The sequence below is a fragment of the Ursus americanus genome, chromosome 34, assembly GCF_024610735.1.
Source record: "Ursus americanus isolate L20-20 chromosome 34, mUrsAme1.1.p, whole genome shotgun sequence".
Taxonomy (NCBI): domain Eukaryota; kingdom Metazoa; phylum Chordata; class Mammalia; order Carnivora; family Ursidae; genus Ursus; species Ursus americanus.
The window spans coordinates 8,361,968-8,378,914 of NC_142160.1; the positions used below are offsets into that span (position 1 = coordinate 8,361,968).

The window sequence follows — 16,947 nt, forward strand, 5'->3', positions numbered from 1 at the left end:
ACGCACGAGCGCGCGCACGCACGAGCGCACGCACGAGCGCGCGCACGCACGAGCGCGCGCACGCACGAGCGCGCGCACGCACGAGCGCACGCACGCACGAGCGCACGCACGCACGAGCGCACGCACGCACGAGCGCACGCACGCACGAGCGCACGCACGCACGAGCGCACGCACGCACGAGCGCACGCACGCACGAGCGCACGCACGCACGAGCGCACGCACGCACGAGCGCACGCACGCACGAGCGCACGCACGCACGAGCGCACGCACGCACGAGCGCACGCACGCACGAGCGCACGCACGCACGAGCGCACGCACGCACGAGCGCACGCACGCACGAGCGCACGCACGCGGCACCCACACACGCCCCCCGTCCGTCCACGCACGTTCCTGTGAGCGGCACCACGTTCACTTACCAGACACCCCCAGCGGTCTGTAGGTTCTCCTGTGTCACGTCCGGTCTGCTCTGGAGTCTTGTCCGTCACGCTTCTGAGAAGTCACCTCTGTCCTCACACCCACCACCCTGTCCCACGCTTTGCCCCCTTCCCCTTCCATGGCAGGGTCCGGTCCTACTGGAGTCCGCACGGTCTCTAGAGGGTCCTGCTCTTCCCTACCACCGCAGCGGCCCCCGCACAGGGGACCGAGTGCCTCTGCCTTGTCTACCACCCCTGCGGTCTACTTGGGGGTCCCCCACTCTGCGCATGGGCACACCCAATGCCTTCACCGCTCCTGCGCTGACCCGCCCCTCCCTCCCCATACACACCGTCCACACACCGTCCTCACACCGGTACGTGTTCTTCCTTCGTAGCTCTTGCCAACTAGGCTTCAGAGCATTCCAGTGGATTCATCTCTACCCCATTCTCAGTACTCGCACAGAGACTGGCACGGAAAATGCTCAGTGCTTCTGAACACATGAAAAGGACTCTCAAATTCTGTTCATCCTAAGCTCTGAACGACACACATCATAAACTTGGGCGTATGGAAAAAAGAAGCAAACGTGACAGCAAGGGATGAGAAAGACTCCAGAGCCTGGAGGGAGGAAATGTCAAGCCCCTTGCAATGGCTCTGGAAATCACAGTTTAAATGTGTCTTGTAAAAATGGATTTATCTAGGTCCCAACTACATACAGCACTATCACCTCCACAAAAAGCCCAGGCCTGACATGGGAGGCTTGCAATACCTTTTAAAGTGGTGATTAATCCACTTTTCATGGTCACATGACCATTCTGATGGAAGGGGGGGAAGGAGCTTATGTCTGTCCTTGTTTACTGGGTTGGGCATTTAGCCACATCACACCATTTAAATCATAAAGCCTCCTTTCCATATTGGGGGTGCGGGTGGCGGAAGCTTTTATCCAAGTTGCTTCCTTATTTAAAGTGGCCAAACTAATAAAGTCAAAGTTATTTGTTGTTTCAATCCCAAAAGGCATATCCAGACTGAGTTCTGTCTCATGATGGCAAAACGGACCATCCTTCTTGATGTCCGGCAGGACACACCATAGTTGGTGTCTGGCTTCCAGAACTGAACACTGCTTCCTCAATACCAATAGGAATTATCAAAAAAATCAACCATCCTCACAATAATCCCATCCCCACACAGACATGGGTAGGTACAAATCATTCCCAGGTTTAATCACCCTAAATGCACAATTGGGGATGGGTATTCGTACTGGAATGCATTAGAGAAGAAGCTTCAACGCCTCTTCCTCCTGACCCTAGACTGGATCCTACACTAGTGAGGGGGGAAAATGCTGTAAAGGATGTTACTGGGTCAACCGACAAAACGGGAATATGGATGGTCAAGTATCATACCAAAAAAAAAAAATTTTTTTTTTAAGTTCAGGCTGACTTAAAGGGAGACAAAAACTCTTCGGTGTAGGACTAGTAGCCCCTCACCCTGGGAAATCCTGCACACACACACACACACACACACACCCAACATCACCTCATTCTCCCAGAATCTCTAGGAGAAAAGCATTTGTCTTCCACCCACAGAAGCAAAAGCACACGAAGGTCAGAGGGACCGGCCTAGCACGCTCAGGACCACGGGCAGGTGAGCCCAGAAGCCACCCCCAGGGCGCCAACCCTCTGCGCGCGGCGGTGAACTCCAGAACACCAGACACGCCGGGCACGCGCACCTTTCTCCGCGCCCCGCGGGAGAGCCACGCACCGCAGGCGCTTTTCAGGAAGCTTCGACACCAAGGCAGCCCCGAGTTAGGAGGCCCGCGCATGTAAGACAGAAGCTGCGCCAGGAGGGAGGGAAGCAACAGAACCCGAGTCCGAGGCGCGGCAGGGAGGCAGGCCTGCGGGGGGGCCCCCCGTGCGGTTGGAAGAAGGGCGTTTACAGCGCGGACACACCCACACTGAAGCGCGGCACAGACACCCTCGAAAAGCCCTGGCAGGTGTGTTAGAGTATCCGTGCGCCTCCATCCCCCACCCCGAGTGGGGGCCGTCGGAGGAGGGGGCACGTGGAGAAATGTGCTTGCGGCTCCTTCGGAGTCGGTCTGCGCGCTGTGCCAAGGGATACCTGTATTCAGAGACAAGGGCATACAAGACAGATCCTGACCTGTTTCCTTCTATTTCCACCTGAGAATTACCGGGCACCTTCTCCACGTTACACCTGTGGTAGAGTAGAAAGAACACCGGAGTCAGAAGACCTGGGTTCGTGGCCCAGCCCAGCTCTTGCTCCTATGTTGGGTGGCCTTGGGGGAACGCGTTTCACTTTTCCAAGCCTCAGACCGCGCGCCCACCTGCCTTGCCTACTCAGGGGATTTGGGGGAAGACCACACGAGGTTATGAGTGGAACCACACTCTGAGAAAACACACAGTTCTCCAGAAATGGGGGGAAAACCCCCCAAAAACCACTTCCTAAGGCCTGAGACTTTTCCTGCTTCTCTTACACAAATGCCTGCTGCTCACTTCTGCTCTGCGCATGTCCTAGGGGAGCTTTAGGACACAGGTTCCAACCACTGCCCCGGAAGGGGTGCCAGTCAGGCAGCGCTGGCTGGGGAGGGGCCGGGGAGGGTGACCTTGCTGAAGTAGCTGTGGCCTGTCCCTGTGCGGGCCGAGCTCCTCCTGCATCAGCGGGGCCTACTACTTACCTCAGAGAGCTGGAGGGCACGATGTGACAGCAGCCCGCATACGCACGGCACGCCAGAGGACACCAGCCAGGTAGCTGGCTCTGCCAACCAGACCTCTCATCTTTGCAAGTAAGTCACTTCGACTGGGAAGGACAAGGAACCAGCACCTGAGGCCTTGGGCCCTTCCACGGGCCTCAAAGGAAGCCACTTCAAGTGAGCCATCCTGAGCCTGCTACACTGGTGTCCCTTTGTGCGGCGGCAAACATCGCAGGAGAAACCGCCCTCCCATCCAGACCTCACTCCAGGGGAGGCTGGCACCCTCTGGCATACACAGCCTATGTGGGGCCACCTAGAAAAATCCCTTCTCGGAGCCACTGCCAGCTCTTAGCAGGGCTCGAGGCACAGCAAAGGGGGGAAAAGCATCAACCAGGGAGAACGGAGAGGTGGGTGGGGAAAAAAGAAGAATGAGCTGGAATGTCTGAAAGAAGAGGGAGGAACAGGAAGGAACATGATGGAAAAACGAAGCTGGGAAGGTCATCGAGGCGGGCCTGCAGAAGACAACCTTTCCCACGCTGAGAAGCTGGGCCATCATGGGGTGCTCAGTGGGAAGCCACGCAACGTTACCAGGGAGACAGGATCAGACACACCTCCCAGAAAGGCAGGACGAGGACCAGAAGGGAGGCAGGGGACAGAGGCGGCAGGCCAGGCCAGCCACAGGGAGGGTCTCCTGCTGAAGCGTGTGGGCCCACGGAAGCCGGGGTGGCCAGGACAGATGCTCGTGCGTGTGGTGAGGGAACCTGGTCTCTGAGTGCGTATCAGGAATAAGGCATGGGGTTGGGAGCACTTTTTCTGCTGCGCCTTTGGGACGCTGGGTTGGTGATTATGTGAAACCACGGGGATACAGAGGAAAAACAGACCACGTTGTCTCAGGACCTGCAGAAATGGAGGAAGAGGAACGTGGCAACAAGAAATACTATCTTAGACAATTTATAGAGCAGGATATAAATAATTTGGACAACGATGGGCAAGGTTCTGTGAGTTGAAACTAATGAAGACTGGAGATCACAGGGGATGCGAGGCTCAGAACAAAAGAGGTCCCGGCAGAATAATTTCGAATGATTTGGGTAAGGAGTACACGGGGACCGACCTACCCAGGTCAGCGATCTGGTCACCTTAGGCGGGGGAAGTAAAACGGTACAAAATACCAAAACCACAACAAAAAAGGGTTCAAAGAAGAACAGAGTGATGTGGATTTGGTTTAAAACATCTGTTACTACAAATCTATTTTGGAGAAGCAGGAGGAACAGTGGTATGAACAGTCCGCCCTGGACCGAAGCCTCTGGATGGGGATCAATGCAGGAGAGCCCCCCCCCCCCCCCCCAGTAAATAATGCACTTCAGGTCAAGCACTTGAGAGGAAACCTTGGAACAAGACATTTTAACAGGAGCCCATCCATTCTGGAGAATGGATCGATGAGATGTGGACCTGCAAAGACAGCGGCTCTTCCTCAATGGAGGGAAAGGACACAAGCGACTTCAGGGTGTACAGGACGTAAGCAAGGACGCTTAGGTCCTAAGGTTGGCAGTCTACCGAGTCCGTCCGTGCAAAGGTGCTAAAGTGTATTGGAAAGGTGCTAAATACAACAGAAGGAAATGAAATGTCGGCTCTCCTTTCCCAGGATAAATGTCTTCATAAGGATAGTATTTTTTTTTTCCAAAAGTGACCCTAAACACAAGATAATGTCTATTGTGCCCTCCTATTACGAGCTCATGTGACCCCTTCCCTGAATTCCCCTGTCCAGCCACCTGTTGGAAGCAAGACCATGTGGCAGGAAGACTATCTCCTCCAATGTACGGTGAGCGAGTAGGGTTAAGTATTTTGAGGCTTTTTTCTGTTTGTTTTACCCTCTGGCCCTATTCCGCAGCACGGGACTGGAAATAAGGGAGGGATGCCACAAATGTTTCCAGGATGAAGGAATGATTTTCTACAATGTGAGGACAGCTAGTATTCGGAACAAGCTAAGGCTTTCCACCATTCTCAGACATGTCGCCAAGGCTTCTTAAAATTCAGGGCAAGAAGAGGACAGTCCCTACTCAGGAAGAGCAGCAGGGCCTCAAGAGTGTCAGGGAGGAAGGAGCGCATCTGGCACCAGCCCTGCCCCCACCCCGGGCCAGGGTTTCATCCACCCATCAGACCGGCCGGACAGGTCTCTCCTGCCTCCCCGACTGCTTCCCTGTGTCCGTCCTCAAAGCTGGACCTGAAGTCCCAACTGTTGGCAGATGGCAGGGCCAGTCCTCCTGGAATGCTATAGTCCTCCAACAACGGTCAGGGAGCAAGGAGATGACACGACCTCATCTTCTGTTTCCAGATTCTTCAGGGATGAGAACAATGCTCAGATTTGAAAAGTAAGGCACAATAAATGTTGAACAAAAGCTACCAATGGGAGAGTCGACGGAGCATAGGAAGGCACTCCAAGTTCCAACTGCAAACTAATTACATCCTGAAGGCGTGTGCGGATTGCTTCTAATCATGTCTAAGAAATCACAAAGACTAGAAATGGAGTCAGAAGATGAGAAGAGTGCCAGTGTCCCCATGTCACCGTGAAAAAGGACACGCGAGGCTGCTACGCTTGATGCGGACCCTTGGTTTAAAAAAAAAAATTTAGAAGAAATTATTCAGATGCCATGGGGCTATTTAGGGAAGATAAATAACATCATTTGAGTACCAGTAGGGGGTCTCCTAGAAAAAGCCATGGCAGGCTAACCTCATTTCATTCTTTCGGCGGAGTTTCTAGGTAGATAGATTGGAGGGGCCGTGAATCTGGTAGCTCTTGGTTTTAGCCTTTCTTGATCGCCTTGACGAAGGATAGATGACTGTGCGTGACATGATGGCATGGTCATGTGAGTCTGCAGACGGTTAATCGACTTTAGGGACTACTGGTTACTACGTTCCTCTCAACCTGAGGTGATTTTCAGGGGGCACAGGATAGAGACCTGCCCTTTGCCCTTTACAAGTTTCTCAGCAACAGCTTATAATAAAGCTTCTGATGAACCCCCCCCCCAAAGACTTAGACAAGGAAACATTTTTTTTAAAAGCCTAAAAATCAAGTTATAACAGTAGACTAGAAAGATGGGACATGAATCAGTTAAATGGAACCGGCAGAGGAAAGAATGAAGTCAGTAGATAGAGGTTCAAAAAAAAAAAAAAAAAAAATCAAATGCTTAGTTGAAGGCTAACCTTGGCAGCATCAAGTGAGAAAAGAGCTTTCTGCATGTTTTGGGGAATGGAAGCTTTTCAACAAGCCCGTGTTCATAAAGGTTAAGTCTGTGTCAGAGTTGCTGGAAAACGTTAACGCGCTCTTGAGTCACGGTAACAGAATATTGGTATCCAGCCCAAGCAAGCTAACCACCCTGCACTTAGCTGTCAGAATACCTTCGGCATTCCGGGGGCCGTATGTTCCATGGGACACTAAGAAGGCAGGATATGCCCAAAGAAGGGGACCAGAACGATGCACGTCTAGATATCAGAGAGCAAAGGGAGGGGTTTCAACCTCAAGGAGAACATCCTGAGGTGGGTACGCTATTCACAAAGGACACTTCTTGACATGAGGAAAAGGTTTACTCTCTGAAGGTCCAAGGAGAACAAATAGCTAGAAGACAGAGGCTGCATCGATTTTAATATAGGAAATGACTCTTGTGCTTAGAGGTGTCCTTCAGGGTCATGAGCTGCCCCCTAACACAGTGAACTAACCCTTGGGAGTGTCCGTCCACACAGAGCTTGGATGGCAGTCTGTCCAAGGTGGTGTGGGGGACACGCCTGGGTTGTGGGAAGTTGGACCAGGGAGAGCTAGAGCCCTGAATCCCTCTAGAATCTTTCCCTTATCCAAGCAACTCTAAGGCACGTCTCTAGACTTGGGACAGCTCTCCGCAGACTCCACACCTCACCACCTCGCTCTAGATCTCATCCCAGGCGCAATTTTAAAGGGTTACAAATGCAGATTAGGATGAATCCCTTTTCAAAGAAACTGAGTCTTAGGTTAAATATTACATAGTCTTAGAGCAGGATTTTTAAAAACCTTCTATGGAAACAGAAAACAATGCATAATATAGTAAGTCAAAACAAACACTGCTTGATTTGGGGGAAAAGAAAACGACAGGAACGAGTTGTAGCTGACCAGTGCTACCTTTAGATAGCAATTCCTGTAGAAGGATTTTTACACTTGTGAATCACACAAAATTACTGGCTCTTTGGGGTCACATTTTAAAAAGTATCCTCCTAAAAAAAAAAAAAAAAAAAAAAGCCTGGCACTGGAAACAAAGGGAATAAATGGACGCTTAAATTATCCTAGTTCTTTATAAAAAAGAAAGATACATCTGTCCCAGAATCATGCAAGAACTTTGAAAAAACTGTCTCATGAGAGCTAATTAATTCTTATATATCAGTTAAATATAGATGCAGTTCTTATTTAATACTCCGCTAATCTGTGTGACTGTCAGAGCCCTAACATTTGGCTGGGGCGATAGGAGGGAGGGGAGGACTGGTGGTATTTCTTGCACAGGTAGGCTGAGTTACTATATTAGTAGCTGACTTTAATGGTACAGAAATCTCAACACATGGAAGGGTAGGTACATTTCCCAGCAGTATTTTCTAAATCCAACAAAAATGCAACAATGTATCCAATTAAGGCCCTCCTAATTTGAGAGCCTCCTACTTGAGAACCAAGTTGGGTAAGAGAAATAAAACACAGAAATACTCGGAATAAGTGCTTTTTCTCGATTACGAACACGGACAATCCATGAAACACGCAGCAACGACTGAGTACCTACCTTCTCCCTAGAACGCACCCAAAGGTGAAAGCTAACAGAACGGGCCGTAGGAGGGTACTTGTCAAGGAAGGGTTAAATAAGTAATTGAAAGCAGAGAAAGGGGAGGGGGAAAAAAAAAGGACTTAATGTCTGCATGCTAAAATATTTAAATATTCTTTCCGCTACAAGCAGAGATATATGCTCAATAATCAGTCCCAGGGAAACCGTGTTTTCTGTTTTCAGGGGGAAAAAAAGGGATGGAAATCCTATGGGCAAGGACACTTCCTTTCAAGCGCTCAGAGCTCCATTTACCCACCTGAGGAGGTAAAGTAGTCTGAGAGGCTGATTATCCACCAGCTTGGCCTGTATTAGCTCCTCAAACTCACAGACGGCCTCTGGAGGCAGCTACCGTCCTCCTTCCATTTTGTGGATGAGGAAAACAGGTGCAGAGGGGGTGAGGAAGCTGCCCCCGGTGGCCCCCAGGGAGTAAACGCTGGGGTTAAGACTCAAACGCGGGTAGCTGAACCCCGGCGAGGCTTGTCCCGTCAGCTACCGGGCTGTGCTTAGTGGAGGGTGTGGGATGGAACCTCACGTCTGGTGGGGGTTTTGAGGAAAGTGGTCAGCCCACAGCTATGTGTTTCAGGAAGTCATAAACCCAAAAGGCCATGGAGCCAGCAGGTAATATAAAGGAGTCGAGTGGGCCATGTGGGAAAGGCATGATGACAAATGGCCACCGGCATGCCACACTGGACGGGTGACAGCAGGTGATGGGGAGTGGGGGCGTGCCCCAGAGCAGGAGGCCCACGGGGAGGGGGGTGGCCACGTCTCCACTCCCACCAACTCTGACCCTAGGGAAACTTGGGTGGAATGTAGCATGATCTTTAGGTTTTTCGAAAAGAACGGGAAATCCCTGAAGTTTCTAAGAAATCTCGCCAGTTTTACGTGTTTGCTTTCTTTTTGTCCTCCCTTCCCCCACCCCAACATGAACCATGAAATAAATCAATCTGTTGGCAATATGTGGTCCGCCAGCTGGTGACCTCTTTTACACCGTTAAAGGAGCGAGCTGTCACCTGGAATAAAAGGCTTCGCTTTAGAAGCCAAGAACCTCTTCCTGGCTCGTCCCAGTGTTCCCGCAGCCCTAGACTCACTCAGCAGGTTGCGAACAAGGCACACCTGGGCAAACTGACAGATGTCACGCTCTCCTGAGACCAAGGCAAAAGCGTTGGTGGCGTATGCAAGAGTGATGCTCTCTACTTATTTTTCCTTGCACCGGGGGCTGGTCTAATAAGGCAACAACGTCCAAGCGGGTTTCCTGGAGACCGTTCCTGCCTGTGGCACATCTATTGGAAGGGCTGGGGACGGAGAGGAACTTGACAGAGTTACGGACTCTTGGTTTACAAAGAAGTCTGCATGTTCGCTCCGGTCAAAGAAACGGACTTGTGGCCAAATTTTCCTTCCTTGGACGGCTGTCATTCCCCTGTGTCAATGAGCAGCTTATCCAATCCCAATATAATGGGGGCTGCTCTTTGTCGCCACTTCCGAAATAAGCAAGGGGATGCACTTGTAAAAAATAACAACAAACAACAACAACAACAAGTAAAAAGAGTAAGCAGAGAACCCAAAAAATCTGGGACCCGAAGAGAGGCATGAAATTCTGACTCTTTCCCACACACCTCCTCCTGCTACTTTCCACCACTTCTGGAAACTCCTTACAGATAATATCACGAAGACCTACAATAAAACCTCTGGGTAGAAAGGGTCTTCCTTTTTACACTACTTTACCTTTATAATGAGGTTTTCTTCCTGGTATAGAACAAGTACTCAAGTCACAGTGAAAAACTAATACCACAACTTAGTTATTCATGTTAAACACTCCCAGGTGTACAGAGCAACGCTAGTTCATGTTAAAAAAAAAAACAAAAACAAAACTGGTAACCAAAAACTGATCAATGCCGCTATGCCATCGAGAGAAATACAATGTGTAATTCTTCTGTTTCCTATCGATTCTTCGATTGGAATGAGATGTGGTCTTCCTATGAAAACTGCATCACGTGATTATCAAGCAGAAACCAAAACAACTGCCCAAAATGCAGCCCAACTAGTTTATCCACTGCATCGGGCTGACAGACACAGGTCTGGGGATACCAGTGTCCGGCACAGATTTCTCAACATTACACTGAAAAGTTCCATGAACACGAGTGACATCTGCTGAAATGCCATGCTGTCCAATTACGAAGAAGGAGATGGTTGGAAACGAGTGCTCAGACATTCAAGTGTGTTGGAAGGAAAGAAGGAACGGCATTTTTGACGAAGCATCTGTTTGGTTTTCAACAGTGTCTTGACACGAAATATTTACCTTAAGTATGCTAGGATTCTTCTCTCCCTAACGACTCAGCCCCAAAGTATAATTTCACACTACCACTCCAAATCCTTCCTGTAAAGGATGGTATTCCAGAGATCCCGAAGATTCATCCTCCAGCTTAGACTTTAATTTTGTAATCTAAGCCCCTGTTTCCAAATACCTCAAGTAACAGCTGACAAAACAGCATTCACATTGCAAGAGCAGCCATTGTGAACATGGTACAAGGCTCCTGACACCTTTGGGGCAAAAGCCGTGAAACGTAAACTAGAAAGAACCTTAACGCCCCAGCGCCCACCTTCCTAAATCTTGCTCTGTGCTGAGTATCAACCATATCCTTGGCGAAGGTGATCAAGGTGTAGGAGTGAAACACTCACCTGTCTTTGTAGTTTATCACAGTATCGATGATGGCGTTCATCTGCTTCGTCAGTTTGGGGGGATTTGGGGAGAGTTTCTCAGCCGGAGGGCGGCCTCTTCTCTTCTTGGCCTTCTCCACGTCTTCCTTTGCAGGATCTTTATCCACATTTCTTCGTCTTTTTCGCTTCTTGAGCCGTACTTCCTCTTCCATTTCTTCCAAATTGCCGTCTTCAATGGCCTGGTGTAGCAGGGAACGAAGGAGGAAAATTCAAGACAGGAGAATCACCAAGGAAATTTTTAAAAGCCAACCTGAGTAATAAGAATAAAATGAAACTAGCAAAAATAAAATAATAATAAAAAAAAATAGAAGTTAACAGTAGACCAGTCAAGTAAGAAGAGCAAAGACCGCCATATTGAATCAATGCATCTTTAAACCAAGTCTAATCCGTGAACAAAATATGTTGAAAGCCGGAAACACTAACCGTGAGAAGAAATGACGAATACAAAAAGAGCTATACATTTAAGTATCTGAAAGATAACTGAATCCAAATGAAATTTTAGCTCTATGTAAGAAAAAGACCTTAATTGTCTCATTACTGTAAAGAGGGGGGGGGGGGGAGGACGGTAAAACAAAACGAGGGGTGGGTGAAGAAAAAAAAATCCCTCTAAGAATACATCCTTACAATCGTACAAGCTCCGACCCTTCTTTGAGGTTTTACATCAATTTACTCATGATTCACAACATAAATCAGAATTCCATCCAGATTTTGTTCTAACGTAGCAATTAGTAAACAAGGAAACAGGAAGTACAAAGCCACATTCCTTGGTAAACGCACTTAAATCATCTGATAAAGAACACACACACTCACAAACAACAAACACTTTTTTTCCAATTACCTGCAAACGCTTGCTTTAAACCAGAGCCAGCAGCACTAATGCAGAGAGATAATAAAATAGCTATAAAAACAACCAGGTATAAAAGAAACCTGTTCGTAAATGGCTAAAAGATCCATGTGACAGACCCAGAAGTTTAAACTTTCTTTTTCCCCCCCACCTGGTAAATCTCACAACTTAGGAAAAATAAAAGAAAACTGCAATGAAAAAAAAAAAATAGATAAAAAGGAAATTTGACCATGAAAAAGAAATTTTTTAAAAAAATCCTTTAAATTACATTTCAAGATTGCTTTCTCACACAAAATAACTGATGTTGTTATTTGCTCCTCCTGCCTCTCAATATTGCTTCCAGTATGCAAATGCTAATCAATCCTTTCTCGTAGCTGAAAGAGCCCTAATCATAAAGCAATTACCTTCATTTCTCCACAGCACCAAACATGGCTAATATTTATGATCATGTGAGTATAACAATCAATATAAAGAGTGATTACAGCTCAGACATAATTTCTTTCACTTGTGTACAATGCCTCCTGAAAAAGAAAGGTTTTATGAAAAAACCTGGTGCAGAACACAAAACAACCTGGCATGTGAAAAATGCTAGTGGGATTAAAAGAATGTTTTCTATGCATCTTTCCAATGTGCAAACCCAAAGAAGCAACATGCACACAGACAAGAATCCTAAGGGACAGTCTGAGGCTAGGCCTTAATAATCAAAAGACAATTTCCATCACGATCCTACAGTGTTCAGATAACCACTATGAAGGAGGCGAGATCTGATGAGTTATGAGGAAAAAAGGAAAAAAAAAAAAAGGAAAAAAAGAAAAAGCTCCACATTATTTCATTAATATTCATTTGCCTAAAAGCAGGACACCCACTATACAGCTAAACACACTGCAGCTAAGCGAAGATGAAGAAAAGGAAATTGTCCCGCAAATCTTGGAGACTGAACATGCTAATAATAAATACAGCATGCAAGGCTGTCAACAGTTAATGGTACTGCTCTCCTCAGGCACCCAGTTGCACACAGAAATACGGAGAACACCGGCTTTTGATGTGTTACACACCTACACATGCCTGGGATGTAGTTCTACTGAATCTTCAAGACGGCAACGAAAAAGGATATTTACCTTACCACTATCAGCAGGCCGGCTATCGGAAATCACAGTTAGTGGGGATAAAATTAACAAGCCAGCAAAGCAGCGAGCTGCTAGTCTCTTCATCAGCTGATCAGGAAAAAAAAGAGAGCTGGGGAAAGGCTATGTTTTCATATACAAGTAATTTTATTTTACTGAAAATTTAATACTGAAAGGATTGTGGATACTCAAATCTGCTGTTTCATTCTACCTACTACAAGGCCCGAAGCCTTCCTCCTTCAGCCTGTTTTAATATTGACAACTACTTATCATATTTTTTCCCCCTTATTATTCCAGGCAGCAGAATTAGAGATTTTTTAGCTCAGATGGTTTCTGATTCTTGCTCTCATTTTCACAATTAAGCCAATAAGAAAACAAATTAATATTCAAATTTATTTTTCAAAATTGAAAACAATTTATGTTTTGGGGGGATTTTTTAAAAACTCATTTTAGTGCTTTAAACAACAACAACAACAAAAAAAAAAGGCTGCATGTTTTTGGAGCAATCAAAGATTTTTTTTTGGTATTAAAATTTTTTTTTCATTAAATCCATGTCAGTAAAAGCAATGTGCATGTTCTCAAGTTCAAACATTTTAATACAATGTCATTCTTTCTCCTTAAAGAAAATCCCAAACAACTGTGACACTTTCCTTTCAGTTTCCTGCTGTAATATTTTTCATTGTTTTTCTTTTCAGTGGGGTACATGAAGAGGGGGAAGCAGTGAAAGGGACAGCTCTACGCTCACCCCTTCCCCTTAATTTTGGAAAAATAAAAACAAAAAAACCCCCCACGGAACAAAGCATAAGCTCGTGATATTTGGACTTATCAATCTCTAAATCTGGGAGTAGCTAAGAAGCGAAAACAAATTAAATTGCAAAAAGAACTAGTGGAGACAATGTTTATGACAATTGCTAATACGTGCAGATTCGTATTAAATTTAGGTTTGGGAATCACAAGGAAACACACAAAGTACTGACCATTATTCCCCTTAAATCAAGGTTTTATGCAGGAATGCAGTCAGCTACCAAACCTCTTCCCTCCTCCCCCAAAGACCCCAAACACATCCATATGCAGTACTTTACGTTCAAGGATTTCTAAGGGTCTTTTTCTAATGGAAATCAATTCACTAAATATTTCCCAGTGCTTTTCGCACTTAAAGAAGTAGAGTAAGATATACTCCTGCATGGAAGTAAAAATTATTCGCAGAAATTTAAAACTGTTCTTTTATTATTTTTTTTTTAAATTATTTATTAAACTGACTCAACTCAGTGCTAGGCGGGGTGGGGGGGGGCACACCAAAAAAAAAAAAAAAAAACTTGCTACACAATGCTAAAGTACTACCCCGAAAAGAATGCCCTTCCAAACCTTTTACCAGCACAATAATGAAATAAATCACAGAAGCAAACCCCCAGTTTCCGACTGGTGATGTGTTGCGCAAGAGTGCGAGCCCTAATTCAACATACAGACGGCTCCCATGCCGAACTGCCTCTAGATTTAATGAAGTGAATAGGAAGGAAGTCGGGGGAAAAAAAGTGTACAAATAAGAAATTAACACTTTCCTCCCCTATCCAAACGGCGAGATACAACTACAGGGAAGTTTGGTGAGGGACTTCTTTCCTTAAAGGCACACTGCACCCATTTGGCTCTGGATGTCACTTAAAAAACCCTTCTGGTGATAAAAATCCCCAGCCAAGTTAAAATAGTTAAGCATATTCCAGCCTGCGTTTTTCCTGAATGAAGCTGGGAATTACTCCTTCCTCCACTGGATGGCAACCTTTTCTTCCCCCCCTTCTTTCGCTTTCTTTCTTTTCCTTTCTCTGTTTTTTAAGAATACATTTTCACGACACAGGATGTGCAAGAACGAGATGCAGACTGGCTCCTTCTTCAATTAGCTCTTAAGAAAGCAGCGTGCGGGTTCTGATAACAGAACGCAGGAGACCGTTGTGCAGGGCAAGCTGTTTGAGAGCAAACACTTTTTGCAGCTTGCAAAAAGCACATGGCAGACCCGACCGGGAAATCGTCCACACGTGGGTCTGGTCCGTGCCCCTCTCTGTCATCCTGACACACGCTAGGTCTTTTAGGGAAAGACAGACAGTGCAGGAAGGTGGCATTATCCTTGTTCTTAACCCGTGCTGTAATGGGGCGCTATTATACCTGACTTCACAATACTACAGGGCAGAACAGAAGGGATCCATGGCTGTGAATAGGTAAACAGGGACAAGCAAACAAAAGCCATGGGCAACTCCGGGGCATTGTTTCGCTGTGGCTGCCTTTTCCACTAGGGATCTCCAAGCCCACCTCTCAGAGTGGCACAGCACCCCCCCACCCCAAGGGTGGAACAGACCATCTTAAGAAAAATCAAAAGGAGCAATTCTAAAGACATCTAGACAATGCATGGGAAATTTCTTGGAGAGGAAATGGGAGATTCCGTATTCTAATATCTAACTCTGATGTTTAAATATCACTGTTTCTGCCCACCGACCAGGTCTTCTTGCTCTCTTTGGGGGGGTGGGGGTCGTTCTCCCATAGGAACTTGCATTAGATTCCAGAAGAGTATCCTAAATACTGCTGGGGTGGGGGTAGGGCTACAGATGGAGGGCTAAACATTAAAACATGTGGGTTAAGACAATTCCAACTCAATACTACACTGCTTCCTGAAGACCACTCACACGTCGTGAAACTTGATTCTCATATTAGGGGAGGCTAAACCTCTCTCAAGCCCTGCTGAGACCCTGGAAGCCCGTAAGACAGGCAATGATCCCCAAGACAACCAGACTACCAGCAGCAGTGGCAAAAAAGTGGACTTTTAAAGAAACTTTTAAGACTTCACATATGGGAAATTTTCTTACAATAGGGATTTCTTTTCAATGACAGCAACAAATTGAATGTGGAGTTCTTGCCCAAAATGCCATCTCATTTTAGTTGCTTGGTTTAATAAAGACCGTAGCAATTCTGGATACAGAATTTCAGACTCTGGGCTTGGGACAAATTTTAGGTTTTTGATCATTACTACCCCCAAAAGCAACCTGTTAGATAAATCGGCATAAAACCCAATTCCCAAGGTAGAATAAGCCAGACCAAGAAGGGACAAATACTGTAGGATTCCACTTACATGAGAAAGAAGAACAGAGGTTGCCAGGCATGGAGTGGATGGGGGAGTGGGGAGTTAGTGTTCAAGGAGTGTAGACTTTCGGGCTGGGATAGTGAACGAATTCTGCTGTATATAGGATGGCCGCACAGCCATCTGCTAAAACGTACGTACACTCGGAATGGTGAAGAGAGTCAATTTCGCATGATGTGCTTCTTACCACAAATGAAAAAAGAAAAGTCACGGGGTTGGGGTGGGGGTGGGGGAATCCAACTCTGTAAATATTTAAGAAACAAACAAACCCAATGGCAGGTTCCTACGTGTTCCTACCACCTAAACACACACCGCACAATACCAGTGAAATCTTGCTAGCTTTCCTTCCCGCCTCAGACCTTACAGCATTTTCAACAGGTAGCATGTTCCATCTTGCCCCCACCAGGGACTAGGAGCCTTTTCCAAAAATCCTCATCCATTCAAAGGTTATTAAGGTAATACTCAGGATGTATGAAAATACCTGTATATGATGGCATGTCGATTCACAAACCTTACAGTTTTGTTAACAAATGCCTCAGATAGTCAAGGAAAGAGAGGAGTTGATCTAAAAGGGGTTTTGTTTTGTGTTTTTTTTTTTTTTTAGCATAGTTTTTTTTTTTTTCTTCACTGTGGGGCAATCAACTGATGACCCATTCATTCAGGGGACCCTCTTTTCTTCACTCATTCGGCAAGCACCTGGGAGTTGGCCATTGAAATGGGCAGTGCTGGCCATTAAGGGCAAGTGCCTGGAGCCACCATTAACCAAATTCTCGTACAGTGAGCTTTTCGGTTTCTTGTTCAACCACTTGAGATTACTTTTGCAAAAACGAACCAAGGTGCTCTCTTTCCCCCTAATGGCATAAGGAAGTTATCTAAGAAAACCTAGGGGAAGCATGGGAAAAGGTGAGCTTATACAACTGAGAAAAGGCAAATTAGAACCGTATTTCAGGTAAAAGCAATTATGGGGCGGGAAGAGAGGAAAAAAAAATATGAACAGGAAGTATAAACTTATTTCAGCCACAGGATCAACTAAGAACCCATAGGGTACCTTTTGGGGGAGTACTGAGGCCAGGACTCTGTTCAGAGCATGACTTTTAGATTGAGTAGAGGGTGGCCCCAGCAACATCCAGCCCCGTAGACCCTACCACATTACAAGCACGATGCACAGACACCCTTGTTCCCACAACTTAGGCACGCGA

General features: G+C 46.6%; 1 protein-coding gene across 9 annotated transcripts in view; it reads right to left on the bottom strand.

Annotated features, from left to right (window-relative positions):
- Positions 1-16,947, bottom strand: part of SMARCA2 (SWI/SNF related BAF chromatin remodeling complex subunit ATPase 2) — a 170,231-nt gene that overhangs the window by 26,949 nt on the left and 126,335 nt on the right. For 8 of the 9 annotated variants that reach the window (XM_045772420.2, XM_045772427.2, XM_045772428.2 and 5 more), the window contains 2 exons: positions 10,621-10,838; positions 2,566-2,619 (listed from right to left, as the gene is read on the bottom strand). In XM_045772420.2, coding sequence (XP_045628376.2) covers positions 2,566-2,619; positions 10,621-10,838 — 272 coding nt within the window. The remainder of the gene's footprint in view (positions 1-2,565; positions 2,620-10,620; positions 10,839-16,947) is intronic. The other variant, XM_045772431.2, reaches the window with a different exon arrangement.